Consider the following 24,546-nt stretch of genomic DNA (forward strand, 5'->3'; position numbering starts at 1 on the left):
TATCTTAGTGAAAAATTCCCATCCTCTAAATGAAGAAAAACAGCTTCTTTTGGGTATTCTGAAATGAAATGGGGCCAAAATGGGAATGGTGAGGCATGTATCTCCTAAAAGTGCATGGAATTAAAACAACTGAGTCCTACATAGAGAAAGTTTTGACTGAGTTCTTTATAATAAATAGGATGGTGTAGTTTTTAAATCTGTGGTTTTATTTGTTGGGAAACTTAGTGTGCTGGTTTTGGCTGGAGTAAAGTTGGTTTTCTTCACAGTAGCTGGGTTGAGGCTGTGCTTTGGATTTGTGCTGGAAACAGTCGTGATAATGTGGGCATGTTTTCCTTATTGCTGAGCGGGGTTTTTACAGAACCAAGGTCTTTTTTCCCCCTCACCCCACCCTATCAATGAGCAGCCTGGGTGTGCACAAGTAGCTGGGAGGGGACACAGCCCAGGACAGCTGACCCAAGGGATATTCTCTGCCATATGGTGTCATTCTCAGGATGTAAAGCTGGAAGAAAAAGGGGGAAAGGGTGTTTGAAGTATTGGCATTTGTCTTCCCAAGTCACTGTTACACATGAAGGAGCCCTGCTTTCCTGGAGGCAGCTCCAGCCCACCCACGGGAAACAGTGAATGAATTCCTTGTTTTGCCTTGCTTGCGTGCAGGGTGGGTTTTGCTTTGTCCATTTAACATTCTTTATCTCAAACTGTGAATTTTCTCTCTTTTGCAATTTTTCTTCCCCATCTCACCTGAGGCAGTGAGCAAATGTCTTTGTGGAGACTAGTTCCTAGATGGGGTTAAAATGCAACAATCCTCTATGACACCCAATGTGCAGCTCAAAGGATTTGAGATAATGACAGGTTTGACTGGAATGTGCTAGATTGAATTTATAGCTGTAATTGCTGATTAGCTATTAATTGGCAGGTGCTTGTCAGGAGCCTTGCTTGCCTGACTCTACATTAGAGTCCAGTGCTCGTTAGTGGCTGGTTTTTGCTCTCGCTGCTGCCGTGCTGCTTTATCACCTCGCTGTGCTGTGCCTGGGAACACTGTGATAACAGCAGCGGCGATGTGCCGGGCTGGCAGGTGGCCAGGGACTCGCTGTGTGTCTGGGCTGGCTGGGACTGCGGTGTGAGCTTCACTCCAAGGGACCTGACCCACGGATGAGTCCACGTGGGAGCAGCTGGATCTGGGTCAGTCAGGACAATCTGGAAGTGCCTGTGGCTGTCGGTGCAGCAGCAGGAACCTCTGAAGGGATGGAGGCCCCAGGACAAGTCTGTGCTGCAGCAGGTGGATACTGACACATCAGTGCCTGTGGATATGTCCGTGCTGGAGCACCTGAAAGTGTGTGGCCATGGATAATCCCACATGAGAGCAGGTACTCCCCTGGAAGGACTGCAGCCATGGGTTAGGCTGTGTTAGAGCAGGTTTATTCCTGAAGGGACTGTTGGTGAGGCCATGCAGTAACAACTGTGCCTGTGGGGAAGCAATAGGTCTTCATTGGAAGCATTATTACATATACTTCGATTCTACTAATGCAACTTCTAGTAGTAATTCCTTTTGTTCAAGAATACTTGAAGTATAACTGTATTAAAACTCATACTATAATCTACAAAAATTTACAATGAAAACTTCCTTCTAGGTATTTTACTGACAGAGAAGAAACTTAATGGATATAGCCTTGCAGCTTCAAACTTGCTGGGTCATGGTGAACATGGGGAAAGAAATATTTGGAAAGCAAGCAAAGTTTGTAAGGCTTCTGGTTACTGTAGCACTAGCACAGTTTGTTTCCTTTTACCACTTTGCTATTTGTGTGAAACACTGAGGTGGTATATGGACTGTGTGACCTGATGAGGTTAGGCTAAACTAAGGAAGTAAGAGGAAATTGGATGGCTGGAGCCAGTCTTAGGCTTTCAGACTTGTGGTACACTGCTCAATTCACTTACATCTTAATTTGGCATTTTACTAGATTTGTTCTTTCTTGATCACCGTGGAATGGCTTTTAGAAGTGAAGTAGCATTATTGCTGCAGGAGATGACATGAGTGGTTTTAGTCAAGTCACATCTGGAAGAGTAGAAGCAGCTTAAGATTTGAGATTTGATAAAGAAAGCATGAAGGCACAAATCAAGGTTGCAAACCTTTCCTAACAAAACTTTGTTTGACAGAAATTTTGTAACTGCATTAGACTTCTGATTGTCCAGGTCCCTTTGTTGTACAAAGGTTTCAAAAGGCAAAGGTTAAGTGTTCTTACACAATAAATTTAGGTGACTAAGTTGGCTTATCTGAGTAGAACTTCAGTGAGAAACAGAATAAAACCTGCAAATTATTACATTCAATATGAAGATAAACAGAACTGCAGGACGTGGATTTTGGGAACAGTTCACTTTGCCCTTGATCTTAGCTGTCTGGTAATGGTTTTACATTTTGAAAAATATTGGAGTACCTAATAGTTTTGAGAGAGTTAATACTGTGGTAGTCTTTAATCTTTTGGATCTTCCCTCTTCCTCTTCCTGCTCTCAATGTGCATATCTTAAAGTGCACCATCAAACTGATCATTTTTTTTTTTTTTAATTGTGGTTCTTGATCCTGCAAAGTTCATCTCATTAAATAAAAAAGACTCTGCTTTCCCAGAGATGTAGTTCTTTGACATGTAGTAGTTTGCCAGCCTGAGGAATAGGTTTGTGTTACTTGTGAGGCAAAACCGCATTGCTTACCCACTGCATGTGTGCTGTCTACCAGCAGCTTTTGGAGTTCCCTTATTTTGCTGACCCATAAGTTTCATTTGTGGTATTGTAATTGGTACTTGAATGCCAGTCAAGTGTAGCCTCGTGGAATTCCTGATAACTTAGTGACCCCATTCATGTCAACGCTTCTATCATAGGCACTTGGTAATTGTACAGCTTACATGTTTATCAAAGGAAGTACTCAAAGTTACCACCGCTGTTGACTTTCAGTGCGAATACAGGAGATGGGCTAAAGACATAATTTAAATCTCTGTCAGTGTTATTTGTATCACTGAATTTAGACACATTAAAATAATGAAGGTCTTGGAAACAGCTGAAACAGAAATATTTTGGAAGAGAGGACTGGTAAAGTGGTATAATGCCTTATTTAGTAAATTTCTAAAATATGTAGCAACTCTCTCAGCCTCTGGAGACTCTTACTGAATCCTGATTCCTTGTGATTTTTACAATGCATTTATGAAATTACTTTTTCTGTGGCTGTTGTTTAGTTCTGGAGCAATGATGTTCAGTTTAAGACTGACGCAAATGAGAACCATTTTGTCTTCCACTTAAAAAATCTCTCCTTTTAAGAAATTCTAAAACTGGCTTTGTGTCAAGATCTGCACAACTGGATGGCATCCTTGGTCTGTGTACTACTTATTTTAACTTATTCACTTTGTGCAGTGATTTAGTCTATTTTGAATACCTGAGCTTTGCTTAAACAAGAAAACTAGTTATTGATGGTGTTTGTATTGAGGCAACTCTATCAATTGCTGAATTGAGATTGATTTTAGTGAAAAATTTTTTTGAATATCAGGAGTAGGTCATGCATAGTCTTCCATCCATAGTCTTAGTATTCTTAATGCTAAGATTAAATAGTTGTAATCTTACAGATTTTTACTTGAGGGTTTTGAGATTTTTTTTTAATTTTTCAGTTACTTAGAGGTATTCTAAGTATTATATTATACTCTAAATGAATTCTGTTTTGAATGTTAAGAATAGTGAAAGTAGGTGAAGCAAGAAATGTGTGTCTGCAAGTATAGAAAACAAAGTGCTTTTAAGGAATGCGAGGTTCACAGAATCACAGAATGGGTAAAGTTGGATGTTACCACAGGAGGTCATGTAGTGCGTCTTCCCCCTGCTCAAACAGACCCTTCTAGAGGACATGACTCAGGATTGTGTCCAGATGGCTTCTTCAAAACAAAAACCCAGAAGTTTTGTAATAATAGCGATGCAGATTTTGTAATACTTCAAAAAGGGCAGTCCAAAGTGTTGCAGTTTTCCAAATCAATCATTTGATTGCTGTTGTACAGAGAGAAGCATACAGCTTGATAGAAATAATTCAAGGCTACTATATTTGCCAGTTTTGCTGAATGTCTAGGATTTTGTTTTATTAACACCTTAAAAAGGTAGTAACAAAACCTGATTTATGTTTCGGAAACCTGAAGCTTAATTTTCTTCTAGGATTGACATAATAATAGTTCACAGTAAGTCTTTAGCCTGTCCCACTCAAACCACACAGTGCTCTTATAAGCAGTGCTGGTGGATAGTGGAGGCTAGGTTCTCCACCAAGAAGGCTATAGATTAAACTCGCCCTTTTCTGAGCTGTCTCTCACAGATTCTCCAAGAATTGTCATTTCCTGCTTTATATTCTCATGTAAACGCCACAGGAGTTTAACTTTGGAACTTTGTAAGCCAGTGAATTAGAGAGAGTGCATATCCAAATAAAGCAATATGTTTTTACTTCTGATTGGTGAGCTGTTATTTTATTTTGTGTGATTCATATTATGTAAGCAGAGGTTTGTATTTTTTAGCCTCTTGAAGCTGCTGTCTGGCTTGTACTCTGTATGTGTACAAGTAATCTTATTAGATTTTTGGTTCACATAATAATGATAAATGCAGCTCTTCAAGAGTAGACAACTAAAGAGGTGATCCAGCTGGTGTCCAATGTTTTTGATAACAGTTTCTACTATAGGCCCTCTCTCTTTCCCAGCTAGTAACAATGTTTCCTAGTCAGTAGCAACAGATGGACCTATTTGCATTTTCCAACTTGCTCATTAGGGAAAAAGGTGGAATACTAATTTTTTTTTTGTGATCACTTAATGTTCAATTAATAGTTTTAGCATGCCTGTCTTAGTTTTTTAGCATATGCTCTATCCAGTCATACTACCTTGTTAAACAGAGCAGATGTTCGTCTTCACAGTTGAAAAACATTCTTAACTGGACTTTGTAATGTTGATGTTAGAGGTACAGTTTCTAAGCTTTAGTGATGCTTATTAATATGGAGAATGGGCTGCAAAACAATAACTTGCCTGGTGTTCCCTTTTATATGTGTTCCAAATCTGCGTAGTAAACTGATGCAGTAAGATTACCTCCACAGCCACCCCTAAATGTCAGATAAAAAGGAAAGTCACCAAAAAAAAAAAAAAAAAAAAAAAAAAAAGGCTGGCATGGTGTATATCTCCTCATTGTTTAAAATAATAAAATAATCAGGTGGAAAATATAGCCTTTTTGAAATCCTGCTGAGTTACTAACAGGGATAGAGAGAGATCAGGTAGCCTACATGTCAAAAGTAATGTTAGTAATTGCTTGTTAGTAATGTTCCCATGTTTTCGTAAGGGCTGTTTGTCAAAGGAAATAGAGTTCAAGTAGCCGCTGACAAAGGATACTAGTGTTTTCTTAAACTTTTGTGCTTCTCTATCTTTAGTTTCAAAAAAACCCTAAACAGAGGTATAGGTTCACATTTTTTTTTTTCAGTTACCCTCAGTATATGTGGCTGCCTAGGATGTGACTGTTATCCCTGTTTTCATACAGACTTGGTCCATGGAAATATTGTGAATATAGTCTCAGTTATGTTAATAGTCAAAGGGTTAGTTAAAAAAAAAGGGGGGGGAATCTAATTTATTCATATTTTAGAGGAGAGACAGCAGGAGTTAACTTGTACAATCTTGTTCCTTACCTCAGTAGCAAAGGACAAAAACTACATTTGAACTCTGGCAGTTTAAAAGATTTTTTTTCCCGTATGAATGTTCTGCCAATAATTTCCGGATCAAATAAATGATGTTCTGGATTTAAGGAAAAAAAAAAAAAAGGTAAGGAGAAGTGGCATTTTTGCTACTTATTTACTTATTGCCAACTTTTTTGACTTTTGATGATCTATTCTTTATGTTGGCAATTCCCAGTGAGACAAGGAGCACATCAAATAATGTTGACAATGAAATTTGGTTTCAAAATATTTAGAAACTGCAATTTTGTATCATAGCATATGACCAGAAGCACATCTTCATTTCAACTCAGTATTTCATATTGTTTTCATATTTTGGACGCAACTTATTTTCTTAGCTTTTCTGGTTTGTTAGTAAGGAAACATCTTTGCTACTAAAGCTAAAATTTGAGATGCATGATCAGTTGATGAAAATGTGTTAATGCTATGGTAAAAAGTAAAATGCCAAGACTGTGGAAGTGGTGTAGTGGTGAGCTTATCAAGGAAGCTGTTGTGCAGATAGGAATGTGATGATCACGCTGTGATCTGAGGATGTTCTCTGCCTTCAGTTTTTTGTCTGCAGCGGAAGTTACTGTTGCAATGCGAACACAGTGCTGGGCAAGTTCAGAAAACCATTCCCTTGAGTAAGTTTTAAAGCAGAAATGCTACTCTGTGCCATTTCTCAGCGGTCACAGTGTGCTACCAGAGTAATTGTAACCAATTTGCCAAAGAAGATCCTGCTAATGCTTGCTATTTTCATATACCGAGTAATGGACTTGCATTTCCAGGAGAGTAATCTCACTTGCTGTAGAAAGACTCATATAAAGAGACTATTCTTGCAACATATTTCTGAAATCATATTTCATGTCAAACTTGAATTATGCAGGCTTTGATTACAATGCAGGTAAAATATTTAAAAGCATAGTTTGAAAGCTTTTCCCACATAGTTCATTCTACAAAAGTTCCACCCTAAAAGTTTCAGAATACCAGAGGATTCTCTACTTGTTTTTATTTGCTGTAGTACAGACAATAACTGTAAATTATACAATTGTAGTTAATTTGGGGGAAGTTCACATATGATGAAATTAAACTCAGTGGTGCATACTTGTTAGCGTTGTCTTCATGTTTTAATGGACAATATGTAAAGATGATCAATGTAAGTGAAGTCTTGATGAATGATACTGAACTGCTATGAATATATAATTTTCTGCTCTAACAAGAACTTTTAAATATATTTAGTTGCCAGAACTATCTTAGTAGCTCAGTGCTGCTCACAGCTATTATTTGGTATATTAGATCTCTGTCGATTTTTTTTTAATGACTACTAATAAATGCCATTCAGTGTACTAATTTTCTTGATGTTTGACTGGAATACAGTATCAGTCTATCATGGTGGTTTTTAGTAAAATATATTTCATCCTGGATTTTTGCAACAGTCCACTAATTAATATTTCTTCCTTCATTTTTATTCAAGGAGATTATATTGTTTCTTTTATAGTTGCTATTTTTTCTTATTAGAAATTGTTGGGTAATAGAAGTAATTTCTACTTTTCCTTTAAAATCTCATCTTTAAGTTTTTCGGGATCTCTGTGACTGGTTTCTTTTTCTCAGAAAATAATTGTTGAAAAATACTTATCTTTGTTTTTTCAAGTGTGCTTTATAGTATAGCACTTTTTCTGGTAGAATTGATTGTAGCCCTTGTCCATGAATAGTTTCTAGGAATGTAACTATCCTACATCTCTGGTGATCTAGGGTGAATGATTTAACTCTTTCCTCTTTGCTTCGAGAGGATTGAGTTTGTGTGTGGATATGGTTTGTGAGGAGGTGTAAGGCTTGATTGTGTTGAAATGTTTTTATCCTGACTCTGAAGTCTTGTACCTCACAGTGAATTTGGAGACTACTAGTTCTCTGTAGACTCACCAAGTTTAGACACTTGAGCAGACGGAGTCTGTGAGGGAAAAATGAGTAGTATTCAGACTTCAGGTTGCAGTGCCTAATGTATCAATTGTGAACTTTTATAGTCCTTTGTTGCAAAAGAAGTAGGGATGCTTTGCAGGTGAAACACTTTCAGATTTGTGTCACTTCAAAGAACTAAAGTAAATCTCCATGCAGCTAGCCAGAAAAGGTTCCTTAGCTTTTTCTCTTAATACATATGGGACTTGAATTTTGTTCTGGTGGAGTTCTTTACCATCACGAAGCCTAACGCGCTTCTTGATTTTTTTTTTTTTTTTTTTTAATTCACACAGAGCTATTGGATGCTGTAAGTATACAATGGGATTATTTGTTCCTGTGTCATTGCCAATCTGCTTGCTATGCTGACATTTGAAAGAAGTAAACTTTAAACAGTACCTTGTAAAGGTAGTATTTATTCTCTTCAAACTTTTCTAGTGAAATCTTGGAAACAGTGGTTTTCTCCCATGTTTTTGGTTGTTTTTTTTTTTTTTCCCTAGTGAATGTTTGAGGACAGCCACAGGTGACTTGTCTGACACATACCAGCTTAGATGTTCCAGCTTATATTTGAGCCTCATGTGTTTTTTATTCCTCTCTGTGCAGAGCATACATAAAACTTCCACAGTTTACAGCTTCTAGGGAGTTGTAGCTGGCTGACAATTACATGTTTTCCTCTCAGATTTTTGATGGAAGGTGCTATAGAAGTGAATTTCCAAAATGAATTAATTTCATTTTCTCTACTGCTGAGTAGAAAAAGCTGACACTCAAAACATTGAACACTGAACTGCAGTGCATAGATGGAGGTTCTGACTCAAAGCGGGTCTGAATTGATGGATCTACAATGCCACATTAATTTTAATGATCTGGATTTGGTGCATAGAAACTATCTTGAGGTTGGATGAAGAGTCCTCTTCCAGGCAATGCTTTTCTTTTAAGGTCTGAGAGCCTTTGGATATTTTCATGTTATGGCATTTCTGAAGTGCCCTTTTTCACAGCTGGAAACTTCCATAGAGAAGGTAGGAAACCTGTCTATTTGACATCTGTAACTACAAGCTTTAACATTAAGACCTCAATAAAGGTCTGGACTGTGGTGATAGTCTGCCGCAAACAGCAAGTGATTTTTTTTTTCTTTAAATTTTCTGTATGTGGTAGTACTGTGACTAGTGGTGATGATCAAGGTTACTTTTTTGGGATATGCATAAATGGTAGGTTTTATGTTTTAACTGCACAGTAGCCATTTCACTTTCTTGTAAGTGGTTCTTGTATAAATATGTTGCCGAAGATTCCAGTGAGACCCAAATTACTTGAAAAAAAGAGTTGAAACTTAGTTCTTTACTTTAACAACAATCACCTTGTAGGTAATAATTTTGACGAATCTGGCTGTATTTTTCTTCTAGCATATCTTTGTGCAGACTTGCTCTTTACATTGTCTTCTCTTTACCATGGTAAAAAAAGTGAGAGGATCATTGGAAATGTGAATGTGTTCTCTTGGCATTTTGGAAGCAGGGTGGTAGTGAAGGAGATGGAAGTGCTTTGTGGAAAGGAAAACCTCTACTATTTCTGCAGCTTTTCATTTACTATGCAGGAAGTGCACATAAATATTCAAGTTTCTTTACAAACCCAAAGCCCTGAACCTTTCCTTGTTCCTTTTCAATCAGAGATTTAACTATAAACCTTCAGTGCTTGTATTTTTTATTCAGACTGTCTTATGATGCAGAAATAGTGGTAGATATTTCTACCACTAAGGTGCAGGATTGTGGAAGAAACTTTCAAGTTCTGAGCAGCATCAGTAGCCCCTCTGTGTCTTTGAGGGGCTCGAGGCAAGAATTTGCTCCAAATGGCACTTGAAGTTCCTTTGGAACTGGAATGATTTCAGTTATGGAATGATTTCAGTTATGTGAAGTGAATTGTAATATATGGACATCTATAATTTTGGATACTTTTATCTAGAGGAAAGACAAACATTTTTGCTGTGAAACTTGCTGCCATATGACTCAGTCTTGTAGTACTATTACGTGTGTGTTGTAATTTCACAGGAAGTGCTTCCTGTGAATACAGAGCCCGTATTTTAGGCCATTGAGGTAATGCTTTGGATGGGATATGAACCTAATCTGGCTTTTCCCTCCTCTTTGCATCTTCTTTTTTCCACTCTTTTCAGCTTCATATTTTCATGAAATTTATGGCAAAGTATTATCTGAATATTTCTTTTCCTTCAGTCAAAGTTGATGGAAGTAACTCTTCAGACTCAGATTATTTGTTTGTTCTGCTAGTATACCAATCATTCTTGTAATAGCAGGGCAGAATAGCACTGCCTGAAGTATCAGACATCACTTCGAATCTGACAAGCACTGGAGTAAAGTGAGTAAGAGATAGGGAGATACTCTAAAGTCTCAGAAAAAAAAAATGACTGAGGCTACAGTTGCAAGGTAATACCTTCCCTCCATGATTTCCTAGTAGGAAAAACTGCAGGAGAAGTACCTTGGACTGTGCTTTTTCTGTGGATGATCTGTTTTCCATCTTGTTTTAGTCTTAAACTGGGCCTTGGGTTCTTGGAATTCCCATTACACTCTCTGAATTATCCCCTTCCCAGTGCTAAGAAAAACGCTTGGGTTTCTGCAACTCACAGCTTGTGCAAAACGGTAGCTCTGTATTTGTACTCCTGTGGAAACTCCTGAGCACTGCTCAGTGGTGCATTTCTTGGGGCTAAGGAAAGGACCCATCTGAAGTCCTCAAGTACACTGAGAAAGAAGCAAACTACAGGATCTAATTTGGCACCTGCAACAAATTTTAAGAGAAGAGTTAAGATGGAATGGGTAGGGTTATTTTTAGGGCTACACTTTACAATTTAATCATATTGAAGACACACGTTTTAATGCCAATTTTTTAAATCTGGCAATTTAGGTTTTGTTAGTGACCACTTATCTTTTTGACACTTAAAAAATTAGGCTGAATAATGCAAAGCATTTACAATTGAGCTAGTGCATTAAATTTTAAAAATAAATTACCATCATGGATTTGAGGAGATGGGAATTAAGGTTGCATAAGCAACTTCCAGGGACAATGTCAACCTTTTAATATTATGTGTCAAATTGGATTTCTGGTAAATACAAACCATAAAAATATTACTTTTTGCAACACTGGTATGCAGGTATTTTTGTGGTGTGAAGTGGAGCTCTGTATAATACCAGAAATGCCTCATCAAAATAGCTAAGTAAAATTTCAACTATTTCCACAAAACAATGATTTCTTTTTCTGATTTGGCATGTATTTTTCCATGTTCTATGAAATGCATGAAAAAAATGCAAGGCACTCTAATGGGGGAGCATTGTTTTTTTCCTATTTAAAATAAGAGTTTGAGCTCCATGGTACTTCTTGTTTATGCAAGGACATAGATTCCTCTCTTGATTTTTGTGGAATAGTGCCATCTACTGAATTTTTGGAATTGTACCTTGGATTTCATTTGTGGTGCTAATTTTGAGCAAACCTATAAAATGGTTACTACTATTTTGATAGCAGTGAAATAGTAAGTTTCTCAGTCCTTTGGTGATACGCAAAACTGAAAATTGTGCTGAAGTGGAACCTGAGGAGGCTTGAGGTAAGATAAAGTGAAAAACACTGTCTTATAGTTACAAAATACTTGATGTAGCAATTAAAGGATAGCTGTGGTTGCTCACACTTGAGGCTAATTTTAGCAATTTTTTAGTGTCATTTTGATTAAGAAGCCTCTACTTCTGCTTTGAGGAGACGAGGAAAATTTTGTCCCAAGACCTGCTAATTTCATTATGTTTGAATTACTATGGTTTAGAGACTGCTAGCTGAAATACTTAAAAAGCAATAGCAGCTTTTTGTGATGCTGTGCCTGTGAACATCATGTGGGGTATTTGGGAGGTCTTTCAGCTTGTCTGTCCCCAGACTCATAGCTGAAAGACTGCTCTGAGTCTGGGGACAGATTGTTGTATCAATTTGGTACAGACAGAAGAGGTAAACTTGTACCTGCCACCTGGATTTGAGATCTAGGTCTTGCCTGTGCCATGGAAGTGTTGGTACTTCTAATCCTCGACCTGCTTAGGGCTTTAACAAGTGACTTTGCTGGTAACTACTTCAAAAAGCTGTGTAAGCAGAAACATGGTATACCTGTGTCCCTGTATTGATAAAACTTCCAGTGATTAAACTTTCTTCAAAAGTGTGTTTGGAAGAGGAAGTTTTTTCCATCATTAGTACAATGAAAAGTGGTGTGGGAAGTAGAAGGGTAGATTAAACCTCATCCACAAGTTGGGTGTTAAAGGACTTTGTCCAAAGGAAGGACCTGATATCAGTACTGAGAGAGAAACTACAGCAAAGTCTGGGGGAGAAATTAATAGATGTGACCAACTTTTAGTTTGAGATATTTTTTAAGACCTCTTGCTATGCCTAGGTCCCCTGCTTTTTCTGCTGCCTTTATCAAAGCAAGTGAGTGAAAGTGGCTGCATGAAGAGTGGTAACAGTACCTGTGGTGTTAATCTAAATGACCCCTAGTGGTGTAAAGGGTTAATGAGGTACAGGTAAAATTGGCTCAGGAGACTACACGCACTGCTATGAAGTTTGTGGGGAGGGGGTTAGAGAATGGGCTTGTGTGTGAATAAGGCTGAGATGGAATAACTGGTGATTACAGTCAGTCTTCTGTCACTTCTATCCAGTGCTTGGTGACTTGGGAATAACTGAAGAGATTTTGCTTGTCAGACAAGAGTTAAGGGAACTATTCTAGATCATGCTGTGTGAATGAAGAGAGTTTTTCTGGACCTAGCAAAACACTTTATATTCAGAAATAGGTGATGACAGACAATAGTTGATTGGGCAAGGATTGGCTATGTTCTTTGAAAATGTGAAATTGTCATTTTATTAGATAATATCTAAGGTTATTTATGTTTTCATAAGCTAAATAAAGTAAGTATATAATTCACTTAGCATCTAGTTCTAGGACATTACACTTGTTAATGCTGCTCTTGGCAATGTTTGTACAAAATATCTGGACTCTGAGAAGAGACATTATTCTTATTCCAAGTATACCTCAGTTCTAGGAGCATAGAATGCCCCTGTCTTTATTCTTGGCCATGACGCTATGCATGTAAAAGAGGGAAAGCCTGGTTAATTATTAATATTGGGATATAGGATGTAATAACATGTTGAAATTTGACTTGAAACTAAACTGGATTAAATGGGTAACAGGTGAGCAGATCTTGGAAGAATGCAACAGAAAACAAAGGTTTTATCTCTGAATTTTGATGAAGTTCTTCAAAAATATGTCATTATTTCCTGGATTTACTCTTACATATGCAGCCTTTGGAAAAACTTTACTGAACTTAGCAGTTACCACCCATTTCACTGCATCTTGTGTAGTCGTAGAAACCAGTATTTTTAAGGGTTTCCTATCCTTGTGTTCTGCTGTTCTCCTTCTCTTCCATCCCACCCAGAAAAAGTACTGGATTAGTCATCTTTGCGTTGTTAGTGCTGAAATAGAGGTCTTGCACTAAAGGAGTACAACCTATGTCAGAAAGCAAAGTGAGTAAAATCAAGTAAAGCCTGTAGCCTTTTTAGATTTTTCCTTTTTGGTCTAAATTGATGTTTTTACCTCTTCATTTAATAGCATGCTTTGCCATCTGTGAACTGTGCAAATAGAAACTTATCATTAAAACCAATCTTGTTTCTTGTTTAATTTTAAATCATGTTTTTTGGGATTTTTTTTTATCCTGTTTGCATTTGTACTGCTCGATTACATCTTGTTCCAATGAATGATTGCCTCTCACTGGCAGCTCTAAGAAAATTCTACCAAATGCAGGCTTTATGGAAAATTCGGTGGCACTTTTTATAGCTGCTTGGGAAATGTATTTGTGGACATTTATGTAAACAACTTTGACATTTAAAAAGTGCTTTGATGCCTGTCTGTTGTTAGAAAGTGGATTGTACTTAAGTTACTGCTCCCTATCTGTTCCCTATCAGTTTACATGAAAACTAGTTCAGGCATTGTTTAATTTTAAAATAAAAAAACTCATGCAAATTGAGGCAAAAAAGGGTGGGTTTGTGCTTTAAAATTGCTACAATTACTTTTATACAAAAAACACTTAATAAACTTTTGCTGAGATCTATAGACTTTGGTATTTTTCAAAACAGAGCTTCTTTTTACTCTATCAGTCTGAGATTGTTTTCTTTGTAAGCTAACATGGACTCTTTCGACTTCTAGTGTTTTAAAGGAGCTGAGCATTGTTCTGTAAACAAAGTGAATACTTAAGGAAGTTGATCTGTACTTATGTAGGAATGAACATTATTGGTAGCTGATTTGGAAGTTGGGAAATTCAACTTCCAGCCAGTTGTTTAGCCACCACTTCACTGGAAGTTCTGAAGCTTCGATAGCAAATAGCAGTAGTAGTTTGCTATACCCTCTTAAACTACTATGATATTTGTAATAGGATCTAACATCAGTTTTTTGAATGTTGTATCTGTTTTTGCCCTCGCAATAAGACAAGTTATATGTTACCTTGTTTGGTAGTACACGGATCTGAAAGGTCAAAGTGTATTTTCTGGGCAGTCTTTGACTGTAGTACTGACTCTTTGAATAACTCTCTCTTGCTAAATAACTGTGTCTTGACAGATTGTTCTTTGAGATGGTTGCTGTAGATTATGCATGTGAAAGTAATAGTAATCATTAGATTTGATGAGCTAGAGTGGTGCATTTTTATTTTTTTAAATAATTCAGGGTCTGATTAAGGGAAAAAACTGCTACACATGCATTACTGTAATAAAATATGCAGGTATATCATGCAGTCCTGGAGTGCTATACATAAGAATACATTGAGTAATCTGCTGGATTTAGTGTTTTGTATACAATTCAAACCAATGATTTGCGTCTTTCTCTAGCCAATGATATTTTTTGTCAAAATTTTCAAATGTTTAAGTACTGTTAGATGTTACAGCTATAGTTTTGAGAAGTATCTAGGAATGAATGTTAAAAGCTGCAATGGTTTCAGGTTTGTCTTATATACTCGTGAGCTATTGTAACAGTAGCAAATCTGATACCAGGTCTGTCTTTGTATTATCAAGACTTTTTATCACAGTATAATAAAAAAAAGATGTCAATATCTCTGTGGTGATAGTTTGGAAAATAATTTAAATTATAAATGTTTATGTATACCTCAGGGTAACCAGCTCCCTGAGCTGAAAGACAGGGACAAGAAGCAGAATAGACCCCCTGTAATTCAGGATGAAGTAGTTAGTGACCTGCTGAGCCATTTGGGCACTCAAAAGTCTATAGGACTGGATGGGAGTCATCCAAGTGTGCTGAGGGAGCTGGTGGAAGAGCTCGCATAGCTGCTCTCCGTCATTTATCAGCAGTCCGGGCTACCCAGGAAAGTCGACTGGAAGTTGGCCAGTGTGGCATCCATCCACAAGAAGGGCCAGAAGAAGGATCTAGGGATCTACAGACCTGTCAGCCTGACCTTGCTGTCCAGGAAGGTTCTAGAACAGGTTATCTTGAGTGTGATCACATGGCACTTACAGGAGAGCCAAGGGGTCAGGCCCAGCCAGCCTGGTTTAGGAAACTGGGTGACATGCATGAGGGGCAAGGCTACCTGGTGTCTACCTGGGCTTTAGTAAAGCCTTTGACAGTTTCCCACAGCTTTCTTCTGTAGAAACTGGCTGCCCGTGGGTTGGACAGGTGTACTCTTTGTTGGGTTAAAAACTACCTGGATGGCCAGACTGGAGGGTGGTGGTGAATGATGTTGTATCCACTTGGTGTTCAGTCACAAGTGCTCAGGGCCCAGTGTTGGGGCCAGCTCTGTTTAATACCTTTACTCATGATCTGGATGAGGGGATCGAGTGTACCCTCGGGAAGTTCACAGATGACACTAAGCTGGATGGGAATGCTGATCTGTTGGAGGGTGGGAAGGCTCTGAAGAGGGATCTGGACAGGCTGGATCAATGTACTGAGGCCAGTGCTGTGAGGTTCATCAAGACCTAGTGCCGGGGCTTGCACTTCAATCACAACAGCCCCGTGCAGCACTGAAGGCTTGGGGAAAAGTAGCTTGAAGGCTGTGCAAAGGACCTGAGGGTGCTTTTTGGCAGCGAACTGAACATCAGGCAGTGTGTGCCCAGATGGCCAGGAAGGCCAATGGCACCCTGGCCTGTAGCAGCAACAGTGTGGACAGCAGGGCCAGGGCAGTGATTGTCCCCCTGTACCCAGCACTGATGAAGTCACACCTTGAGTGCTGGGCCCCTCACTACAAGAAGGGCATTGAGGTGCTGGAGCGTGTCCAGAGCAGGACTTGTCCTCCAGTGCTGTGGGGAGCAGCTGAGGGAGCTGGGAGTGTTTAGCCTGGAGAAAAGGAGGCTCAGGGACCTAGGAGACCCTACTGTTCTCTACAACTGCCTGGAAGGAGGCTGTAGCCAGGTGGGGGTCAGCCTCTTCTCCCAGGTAACTGTTGACAGGACAAGAGAACATAGCCTCAAGCTGTGCCAGGGGAGGTTTAGTTTTCATACCAGGAGAAATTCTATCATGGAAAAGGTTGTTAAACATTGGAATGGGCTTCCCAGGGAGGTGATGGAGTCACCATCCCTGGAGGATGGTTCAGGAAAAGACTGGACATGGCACTTACTGCCATACTCTAGTTGATAAGGTGGTGATTGGTCAAAGGTTGGACTTGATTAACTTAGAGGTCTTTTTAAATCTAAATGATTCTGTGATTTATTTTTTTTTGAGGACTCCCTAATTCTAAGGGTTGAATTGATAGCCACAGATTTTGAACTGTCTTGTATGTCAGATGGGTCAACCACAGGTGAAGAAGTTGTCCCTAGTAGTCCCTAGGTCTACTTAGAGTAACTAAAGAATTAAAAAAGGAAAAAAACAAAAAAACTGGTCTTCTCTGACTTTCATAAACATTCTGAAATTAGTTTTTACTTTCAAATGTGATTTCTAAGGGCAGATATGCACTGAGTTGCTACTATGTAGCTAAGCTATAAATAATAGTAATAACTTTAGAAAAGAGTATTTTGAGGACTCAACTTGCATATTGCTAAAATAAATGCTTGAAGTGTAAGCCTAGGTCTGAAGCTTGCTTGAAAAAATACCTTTAGGAAATGTTCCTTTTTCTCATATATTAAACTGAATGTAGTCTTATGTGATATTAAATTAAGGTCATACTGTGATTTCCTTGTGTATTACCTGCACTTTTAGCAGTTATGAAAGGGAGCACTAATGCTAGGACATGAGCACGTTCTCTTTTTCTTCTCTGAGGCGCAGCTGTTGTCTCTTGTTTTCTCAAAACGTATGCAGTGAAGACACTGAAATACTAGTGTTTTCCAGGGTTAATTTCCAAATGGCAGTGGGGAACATGGACGCAATATTCAAAGGTACAGTTTAGAAGCTATTAATTTATCCAATTCCTTAATATTTTGAATCAGGGATGAAGCATGTGTAGTAGAATGAGCTGCTTGGAATTGAAGGAGCAGGGATGGGTCTTTGATTAGAAAACTGCTCAGAGCAGAGTATTTCCTCTGGAGCTACCCAAGGTCCTTGGCAGAGAGTTTTTCCTGTCTACAAAATTAAAATGCTTTGCTCATCTTGTCATTATTCATTATAATTTTTGCCTGTTTTGGGAACGATGATGTAGTAGATGATCACTGCTTAGTACAGTGAGCTCTCTTGCCTAAAGCACACATACGCAAGTGCAGCGGATTTGGGCAAACTGCATTCCCTGGGCTGCTGCCTGTTTTGTGTGGTTGAGAAATGCTTCACATGTACTGAAGTGGGCATGTATTATCCTTCTACAGTCAGCCTTTGTGACGTGCTTTTTCAATTCAGCATACCCTGCAAAACTGGGAGGCTTTGCATTGCTTTAGAAAAGAAGATTAATGCTGGTTAGGAGAATGATATTAATTTGAGATGAGAAGAATAATTTTAGCTACTAGGTGAAAAAGTGAAGATGATATAATCCTTGAGTAAAGGAACTAAATAAGACTAGCTGCAAGGACTATTTTTTTTTTTAATGATGGCAAGCACTATAGAGGAGGCCAAACTATTTTCACATCTGGATGTGAGGTTTCCACTAATTTGTTGAAGAGAGATTTGCTCTCAATATTTAAAACCTGTACAATCATACTCCCAGTGCTGCATATTTACTGATTCCTGGAAAATGTGGAAGAATTTTTTGTTTAAAGAAACACTGAAATATTCTTAATAATGAAATTTTTACTGACTAGTTATAACAGTGCTTGCAGAAAGCATCTGAGGAATAGAATTTTAAGGAAGAGGTAACTTGAGCAGTCTATGGATTATGTTTTTCTGGGTCATATTCCTCTAATTTTGAAGCAAGGTAGCTGTAGAGTCTTAATTCCAAATAAACTCTGAGTTTACAAACAAGGTTTGCATTTAATTATGTTGGAAAATGTTGTTCCAGGGAGAGGATGGGAAAATCTTTTATTAGAAGACTACCTGTGTCAGTGAAGATAAACAAGTTTTAAAATTCAGTTCCTGTAAGCATTTGAATTTCACATTTGAGAATTGTTTTTGTCTACTTGTGTAAATAATTATTAATTCAAGCGAATGCAGATGCATGAGCAAGACCAAAGGCAATCAGCTCTGAAACTTATATCTTGTGGTTTTTTTCAGTCTGGAAATTTGTGTAGTCAATCCATAGTTAATGTAAAAGCAACGACTTTACATTAAAAGTATTCTGAGTTTGTGTAAGAAGGTATTGTTTATGGGGACAACACCCCCTCCACTCTTCTTTTTGTTTTTTAAGCCATAAACTGTGACTGGAATACTGACAACTTTTTTGTAAAAAAAACCCTTAATGATGAGAATATAAAATAAAAGCAAAAAACCAGGTGAGGCTTGCTGACTCTTTAAGTCCTTCCATGGCAGAACAAAATTAAATTACTAATTCTGTTTGGGGAAGAAAGCTGGTATTAAGTTTGGTGGATTATTCAACATCTGTCTAGTATGTATCTCACCACTTAGCTGGATGTTGTGCAGATTTGTTAGTCTAGAAGAATGTGATTCAAGTTTAAAAGTTAAAATATAGCAGTGTGTTGAAGCAGACTTCTCCCTGCTCTTGTACTTTTTTACTTTACCAGCTTAGAGGCTGGGCAGGAGATGTGTCTGAGTTTTGATTTGCATGCAGCCTAATAGTCTTTTCAGCTTTTCAACTGTCTGTAGAGTGAATGCACATGTTTTTTAAGAATGCACATATTATCCTCTTAGGTTTTGTTCAGCAATTTCTCAGTAAATAGAAAACTTGTAGAATGAGTGAGAATTGTGCTGTTTTATTGATTTTTAGCATATTCTGAGAGAAAAAATTGTACATATATTCCCTGTTTTTGCATAAAGCTTTGGAATAATTTCTTCTGAAAGCTAAGGTGCTTCTTTAAAACAAGAAATGTTCAGCACTGACAAATTATAGTCCAGAAACCCTGGGCATAAAATGATAGTGAAATACTGACCAGTTTGCTTAATTCCTCTCTTATTTCTGCTCGATCTCCCAGACATTGGAGAACTTAATTTTGTATCAGAAGCAGGTGCATAACCACATTTAAAATACAGAATGGTTGCAAGTAAAAAATGAGTTAAGTATGGAGAAGTGAAAGAATCTGTTTTGCTGCAGCTTCCAGCAATATTTGTTGTGGAGGGATAGGACTGATTTATGTGTGAGAGTGAAAATGAGCAAGCTTTTGCTATCTCATAGCTGGTTTGAATCCAGGAAGTCTTGATACAGAGATCCTGAAAATTTACATTATACATAATTTCCTATTGACTGTCCCATATTTTGACTTCTGATCTTCTCCTCTCTGTCACAGCAGATTTTTAACATGCCTTGCATTTTTCAGTCTTTTCATCCTTAAGTAATGTTTAAATGGAGAGAAAGATCCTTTGGCATTTGAAAAATGTAATCATTTGTATATGATGCTTATTTAGATTAACTTCCTTTAATTCTAATCCTGATATGTAAGATTGTTAAAATAACTGCTTCATCATTCTTCAAGTTCTTAGTGATAAAGAATCCCTTAAATCTCTGTAACATAAGCAGTTATACATAATTTTTTATATTTCATTTTGATTTTTGTGTTACTTTTGATTTTTTTGTGTTACTTTGTTGCATTTTAGAATTAGTATTTTGGTAACTATTCAGCTCTTTGTGGTTAGGTATGTTGAGTGCACTAGCTAGAAGCAGGATGTTAACCTGTGTGAATGTGGTATTAGTGAATGTGAAAATGTTGGTTACGCTGTGTGTTTTTTTTGTTACATGCAACAATTATTCCTTAATGGTACTAATTCCAGCTTTGGTCGGCCAGGAGTTGAATGCTACTGTCAACATGACAGTGGAGCTGCCGTAATCCAACTTCAGTTCCTGATTAATGAGGTTAGTAAAATGATTTGTGTGTAATTCAGAGAGGATATGGAACACATTTTCTTTAATTTTTCGTTAGGTAAGCATTAAAATTAGCTGATAAAAGTGATGTAGCACAAATAGCAAACTGTAATAACAATTATAAATAAATTAAGGTTTTTAGTTTTAGAAAATGCTTGACTAACGCCTGAAAATATCTTTGTCACTAGAGTACTCTTTTGCCTTAAGCAAAACTAAGAATATATTTTCATGTCCTTGAGCATTGCAAGTTATCTCTGGAAGTGGTGAAGTACTTTTTCAATAGTACTACCAGTTTCAGTATGTAGTTAATTTTATTTTGATTGAGTTACTGTCTTAGACATGAACTGAATAATCTTGCCTCAGTTTCAGATGTGTGTTTCTAGGGATGTAGCAGCTGAAATCTGACAGCAGTGCTGTTCTTGAGCTAGAGACAGGTTTTAGAGGGATCTTGCTAGCTTTGTCAGCACACAGATATTAGCTGTTCATTGCCTGATCTCTCTGCAGAGATGGGCATGAGGAAACTGATGAGCACACACGGGAAAAAGCTGCTTCCCCATCACCTCTCAGTGTAGCCCTGAACCAAATATGAGTGAGCTGAACATGTGATCACATCACTTATCTCATTCCTACTACTTAGAACTTAGCTGTGCTATGGTGCTGATGCACATGCTTGTACATTTTTTTCATCCTGGTAATAAATATGTAATGTATTTCCATTGTGATATTACACTGTTCCTAGGGCTATGAAAACAAGTTGACTAAAATGTTTTTGTTCTCCTAGGGAGCTCTAGTGAGTGCCTTGGCTGATGACACCTTACACCTGTGGAACTTGCGCCAGAAGAGGCCGGCTATACTACACTCACTCAAATTTAACCGGGAACGGTAGGGACTGGTTATTATTGCAGTGTCCCTTAGCACCACACAACATGCTATTGTAAGATCAGATCTTATTGATGCAGTCTAAGTCATAACTTGGTACATAATTGAAACTGGGCTTACAGTGCATTTGAGTTTCCATCTGTTGGGCCCCAAAGTAGTTGTGAATAAGACACACTAGTGACCTAAACTGAGATGCCTTTTCTATCACTTTATGTGTTGCATTGCTGAACATCAATTTTCATATTCTTAAAATGTGGAAGGACAGAATAATTTGAATGTATGTCTTTAGAGAAATTTGGAACAAGAGAAAGTGTGTGCGCCAAGAAGACAACCAGGAAAACTGGTTCCGTTTTTTTACCTGGATATTTTTCTTCCTTGATGGCAAGGCAGAATTCTGCATGGTTAGAGCTCTTGTTTGTATCAGAGTAGCCGAAAACCTCTTGTGTTTTGACTAATAGTTTTTATACTCAAGTAATAGAATTGTAAGCAAGCTAGAGAGACATTTAAGATTAAATTTCTAAAAGCCAGTTGACTAAATTTCCAAAAAACATGTCCTTTGTTTTAAAAAGAAGTATTCCTTCCCTTTTAGGAAGTATTCCTTCTTTTTCAGTATATGTAAATCTCGGCTGGAATGCTGTGTTTGCTTTTGAACAGTATGCATTAGAGATGGACTGCCTGGGGAGCTCAGAGGATACTAGCAAGAACACAGAATAATCTGTCACTTGTATTTCTTTTGAATAGGGCAGGAGGTAATACATTTTAAGTAATAGATAGCAATAGAAGAAGTAAATACTTAGGTAATACCTTCTAATGTAGTGTCATGCCAAGTGCTAAACAAACTGTTGGGTGGGTGAAAAGGTACCCTTGTAGTTTTAAATAGTAGGTTATGAACAAATTAATAAGGAACAACATAAATGCAGATTACTGGGGTTTCTTTGTTTAGAGAATTAAGTGATTCTATGTCTCTTTTGAAATTATTTCTATGATCACTGTGCATAAAATCTGACCGGGGCCTGTTGGAATAGGACAAGGGGCAATGACTTTAAAGTGGGTCAATTTAGATTGGATATTAAAAGAAATTCTTCACTGTGAGTGTGGTGAGACACTGTAAGTGCTTGCCCAGAAAAGTAGTGGGTGCCTCATCCCTGGAAGTGTTGTAGAACAGGTTGGATGGGGCTTTGCTCAACTATCTACTGAAAGATGTCACTGCCCACAGCAGGTGAGTTGGACTAGGTGATCTTTAATGACCCCTTCAAGCCCAGACAGTTCTGTGATTCTGAACTGTTATACAGAAAACAGGAAGCTTTGTTGACTGAGGCAAATTCTCAGCCCCAAAGGAGTGGCAATGTTCCTTTATGCAGCATAGAAGTCAAATGGAGGGAAATGCAATTTATAACCACTAATTTAACAAGGATTGTCCAAGTATAAGAGATACAGTAGTGTGTCCAAAGGGAATTTTCTACTTCTCCCTTCCTTTTTTAGTGACTTTTCTCTTACTTCTAGTGTCTACTTAAGTGTCAGTGTAAAAGTGGGATTTGTATCCTGAAACTGCACTTAAACATGGGCTTCTAACTCATGCTTTAAAACAGGTATCTGAGGAGGTGATTCTGATTGTGTGTAAATCTGTTGTGTAGGGTGGCTTAGAATTTTAGATGTGTGATATCTTTGGTGAAGCAAAGTGAAAGTTTTAACTATCCTTTTTCTGTAAATGTAATGATATCAGTAGCAAAATCCATCACAGGGAGTTGAGTGGGGGTAAAAAGGAGTCTTGGCTGATGTTGCTTTAGTGGCTGACTTAGTTACTGATCCTGTCTTGCCAAGGTAGGTAATTAGAACACCATAGTTACCATGGGTGGTGTAAGCATAGCTTGAGACAAGGGCTTATTCTTATAACAATTTTAATTTTAAAACATCTGTTACAATAACATATAAAGTTAACCAGAACACTCAAGATTCCCAGATATGTACCTTCTCATAGCCACTTAGATCATGCTGGATGATTGTTAATTGTTTTCAAATATTCTGTTTTCTTTTGACTAGTTTATAAAATACAACTTAATGAAATTACATGTTATTTTATAATCAGATAAATATTTTTATTTGAACTTGAACTGCAAAAAATTCACTGAATAAATAGGGGCCTTTATAACATGCACTTCTTTGTAATTCATTATACCTAGTAGTTTCAATATGCTGTATGAATCTGAAGTAAATGGGCTTTTCTTTGGTCAATTTTATGCTGTATATTAACAACTAAGTTTATTGAGAAGAGTGTTCATGATATAAATTAGTTACGCACAGTCCTTTCTGTAACGGCTTTCTGGAAATGTGTCGGGGGTTTTGGAGGTCTTTGGTGGTTTTAATCCCACACTATAGTCCATGTCCACTTCCTGCCACTCATTCCTGCATTGTACTGTGAAAGGAAAAGTGCCTCTCTATCTCCACTTGACTTCCCTTCTCCAGCCAAACCTTGTTCTTTCTCATGGCGTATTAATACCAATAGTCCTTGGATTTACCAGCAATTCTTGTCTGCTAGTAATAACAGTCCTTGGCTGGCTCCACAGCCATCCAGTTATCTGTGTTATTAGCCCCTTATCTTCTGGGAATTAAGGGTGCAAAGGGATCTCACTGTGGACTGCTGTTATGGGGTTGTTAGACAATGGGCTTTAATATGCATTAGCCCCTTATAATCAGGAGCTCAAAAAGGTCTCATTTTGGACCACTGTTTATAGGGTAGCAAGATAGTGGGCTTTAGTTGTAGTAATTTTCCACCTTGGCCAGTTTGAGTTGGTAACTTTCTTTGACTGTTCAAAAACAAAAATATTATTCCACTTGTTTTGTTATTTAAAAAAAAAATCCAAGGCTGTTTGTTAAAAGCAGATGTTCATTAGACACCTGTTAGTTCCTGGGAACAGACAGTGTTTCTGATAAGCTGAAGGGGAGCTTGTGCAGTTCATCAAGGCCAGGGCTTAATGAGCATTTCTCAGATAAGAGAAATCAGTGTCCTGGGTGGCAGAGGCCTGCAGCACCACAACCCCCATACCACGACTAAAGTCAGCTCCTCTCAGCCTCTACATTCTCAAGTCATGAAGCTTTTATTGACCTAATTAATAAAAATTTTAAAGTACTTCATGTTGTGGGATTAAGATCTGTTCACAAGGATAACTAACTTCTCAAACAGGACTTATTTGAAGTATTTTGTGGACTGCAACACAGCCTTATAACTGTCTTCTCTAATGATACTTTGTCAGTTTGTGAAAGGAGATTAGATATCTTGGAACTCATTATATGACTGAAGCAATGATTCTAGTGGCATCAATATTTGCTCTAGGACTCTGTTGAGGCAAAGGTTTAAAATTATTGAACTGATTTGGTTTATCTGGAACTGTGTTGAAATTGCAGAAAAGCAGTAATTGTGTCCTGTTTAACAGGAATTGAATTTTAAACTGTCACAGGCAAATTTTTATTCAGATTTTTTTTCTAAATAACTATTTTATATGTAAGGTTTAGATTTGATCTAAAAAGTTGTCTTTAGCATAGAAAGCTAAATGTAGCAGTTAGCTACTCAGATGATAGGATTTTTTTAGTCTTGAAAACTATTCTTTAAGTGTGTTAAAAAAAAAGTATCAA

The 24,546-nt window shown here is 37.6% G+C and overlaps 1 protein-coding gene across 16 annotated transcripts in view; it reads left to right on the plus strand.

Moving 5' to 3' along the window:
- Positions 1-24,546, plus strand: part of STXBP5 (syntaxin binding protein 5) — a 105,767-nt gene that overhangs the window by 8,629 nt on the left and 72,592 nt on the right. For 15 of the 16 annotated variants that reach the window (XM_038134087.1, XM_038134085.1, XM_038134090.1 and 12 more), the window contains 2 exons: positions 19,947-20,028; positions 20,819-20,919. The exons of the other annotated variant lie outside the window; for it this stretch is intronic. In XM_038134087.1, the coding sequence (XP_037990015.1) occupies positions 19,947-20,028; positions 20,819-20,919 (183 nt within the window). The remainder of the gene's footprint in view (positions 1-19,946; positions 20,029-20,818; positions 20,920-24,546) is intronic. 16 annotated transcript variants of the gene reach the window in all.

Source organism: Motacilla alba, chromosome 3 (genome assembly GCF_015832195.1).
Source record: "Motacilla alba alba isolate MOTALB_02 chromosome 3, Motacilla_alba_V1.0_pri, whole genome shotgun sequence".
Taxonomy (NCBI): Eukaryota; Metazoa; Chordata; class Aves; order Passeriformes; family Motacillidae; genus Motacilla; species Motacilla alba.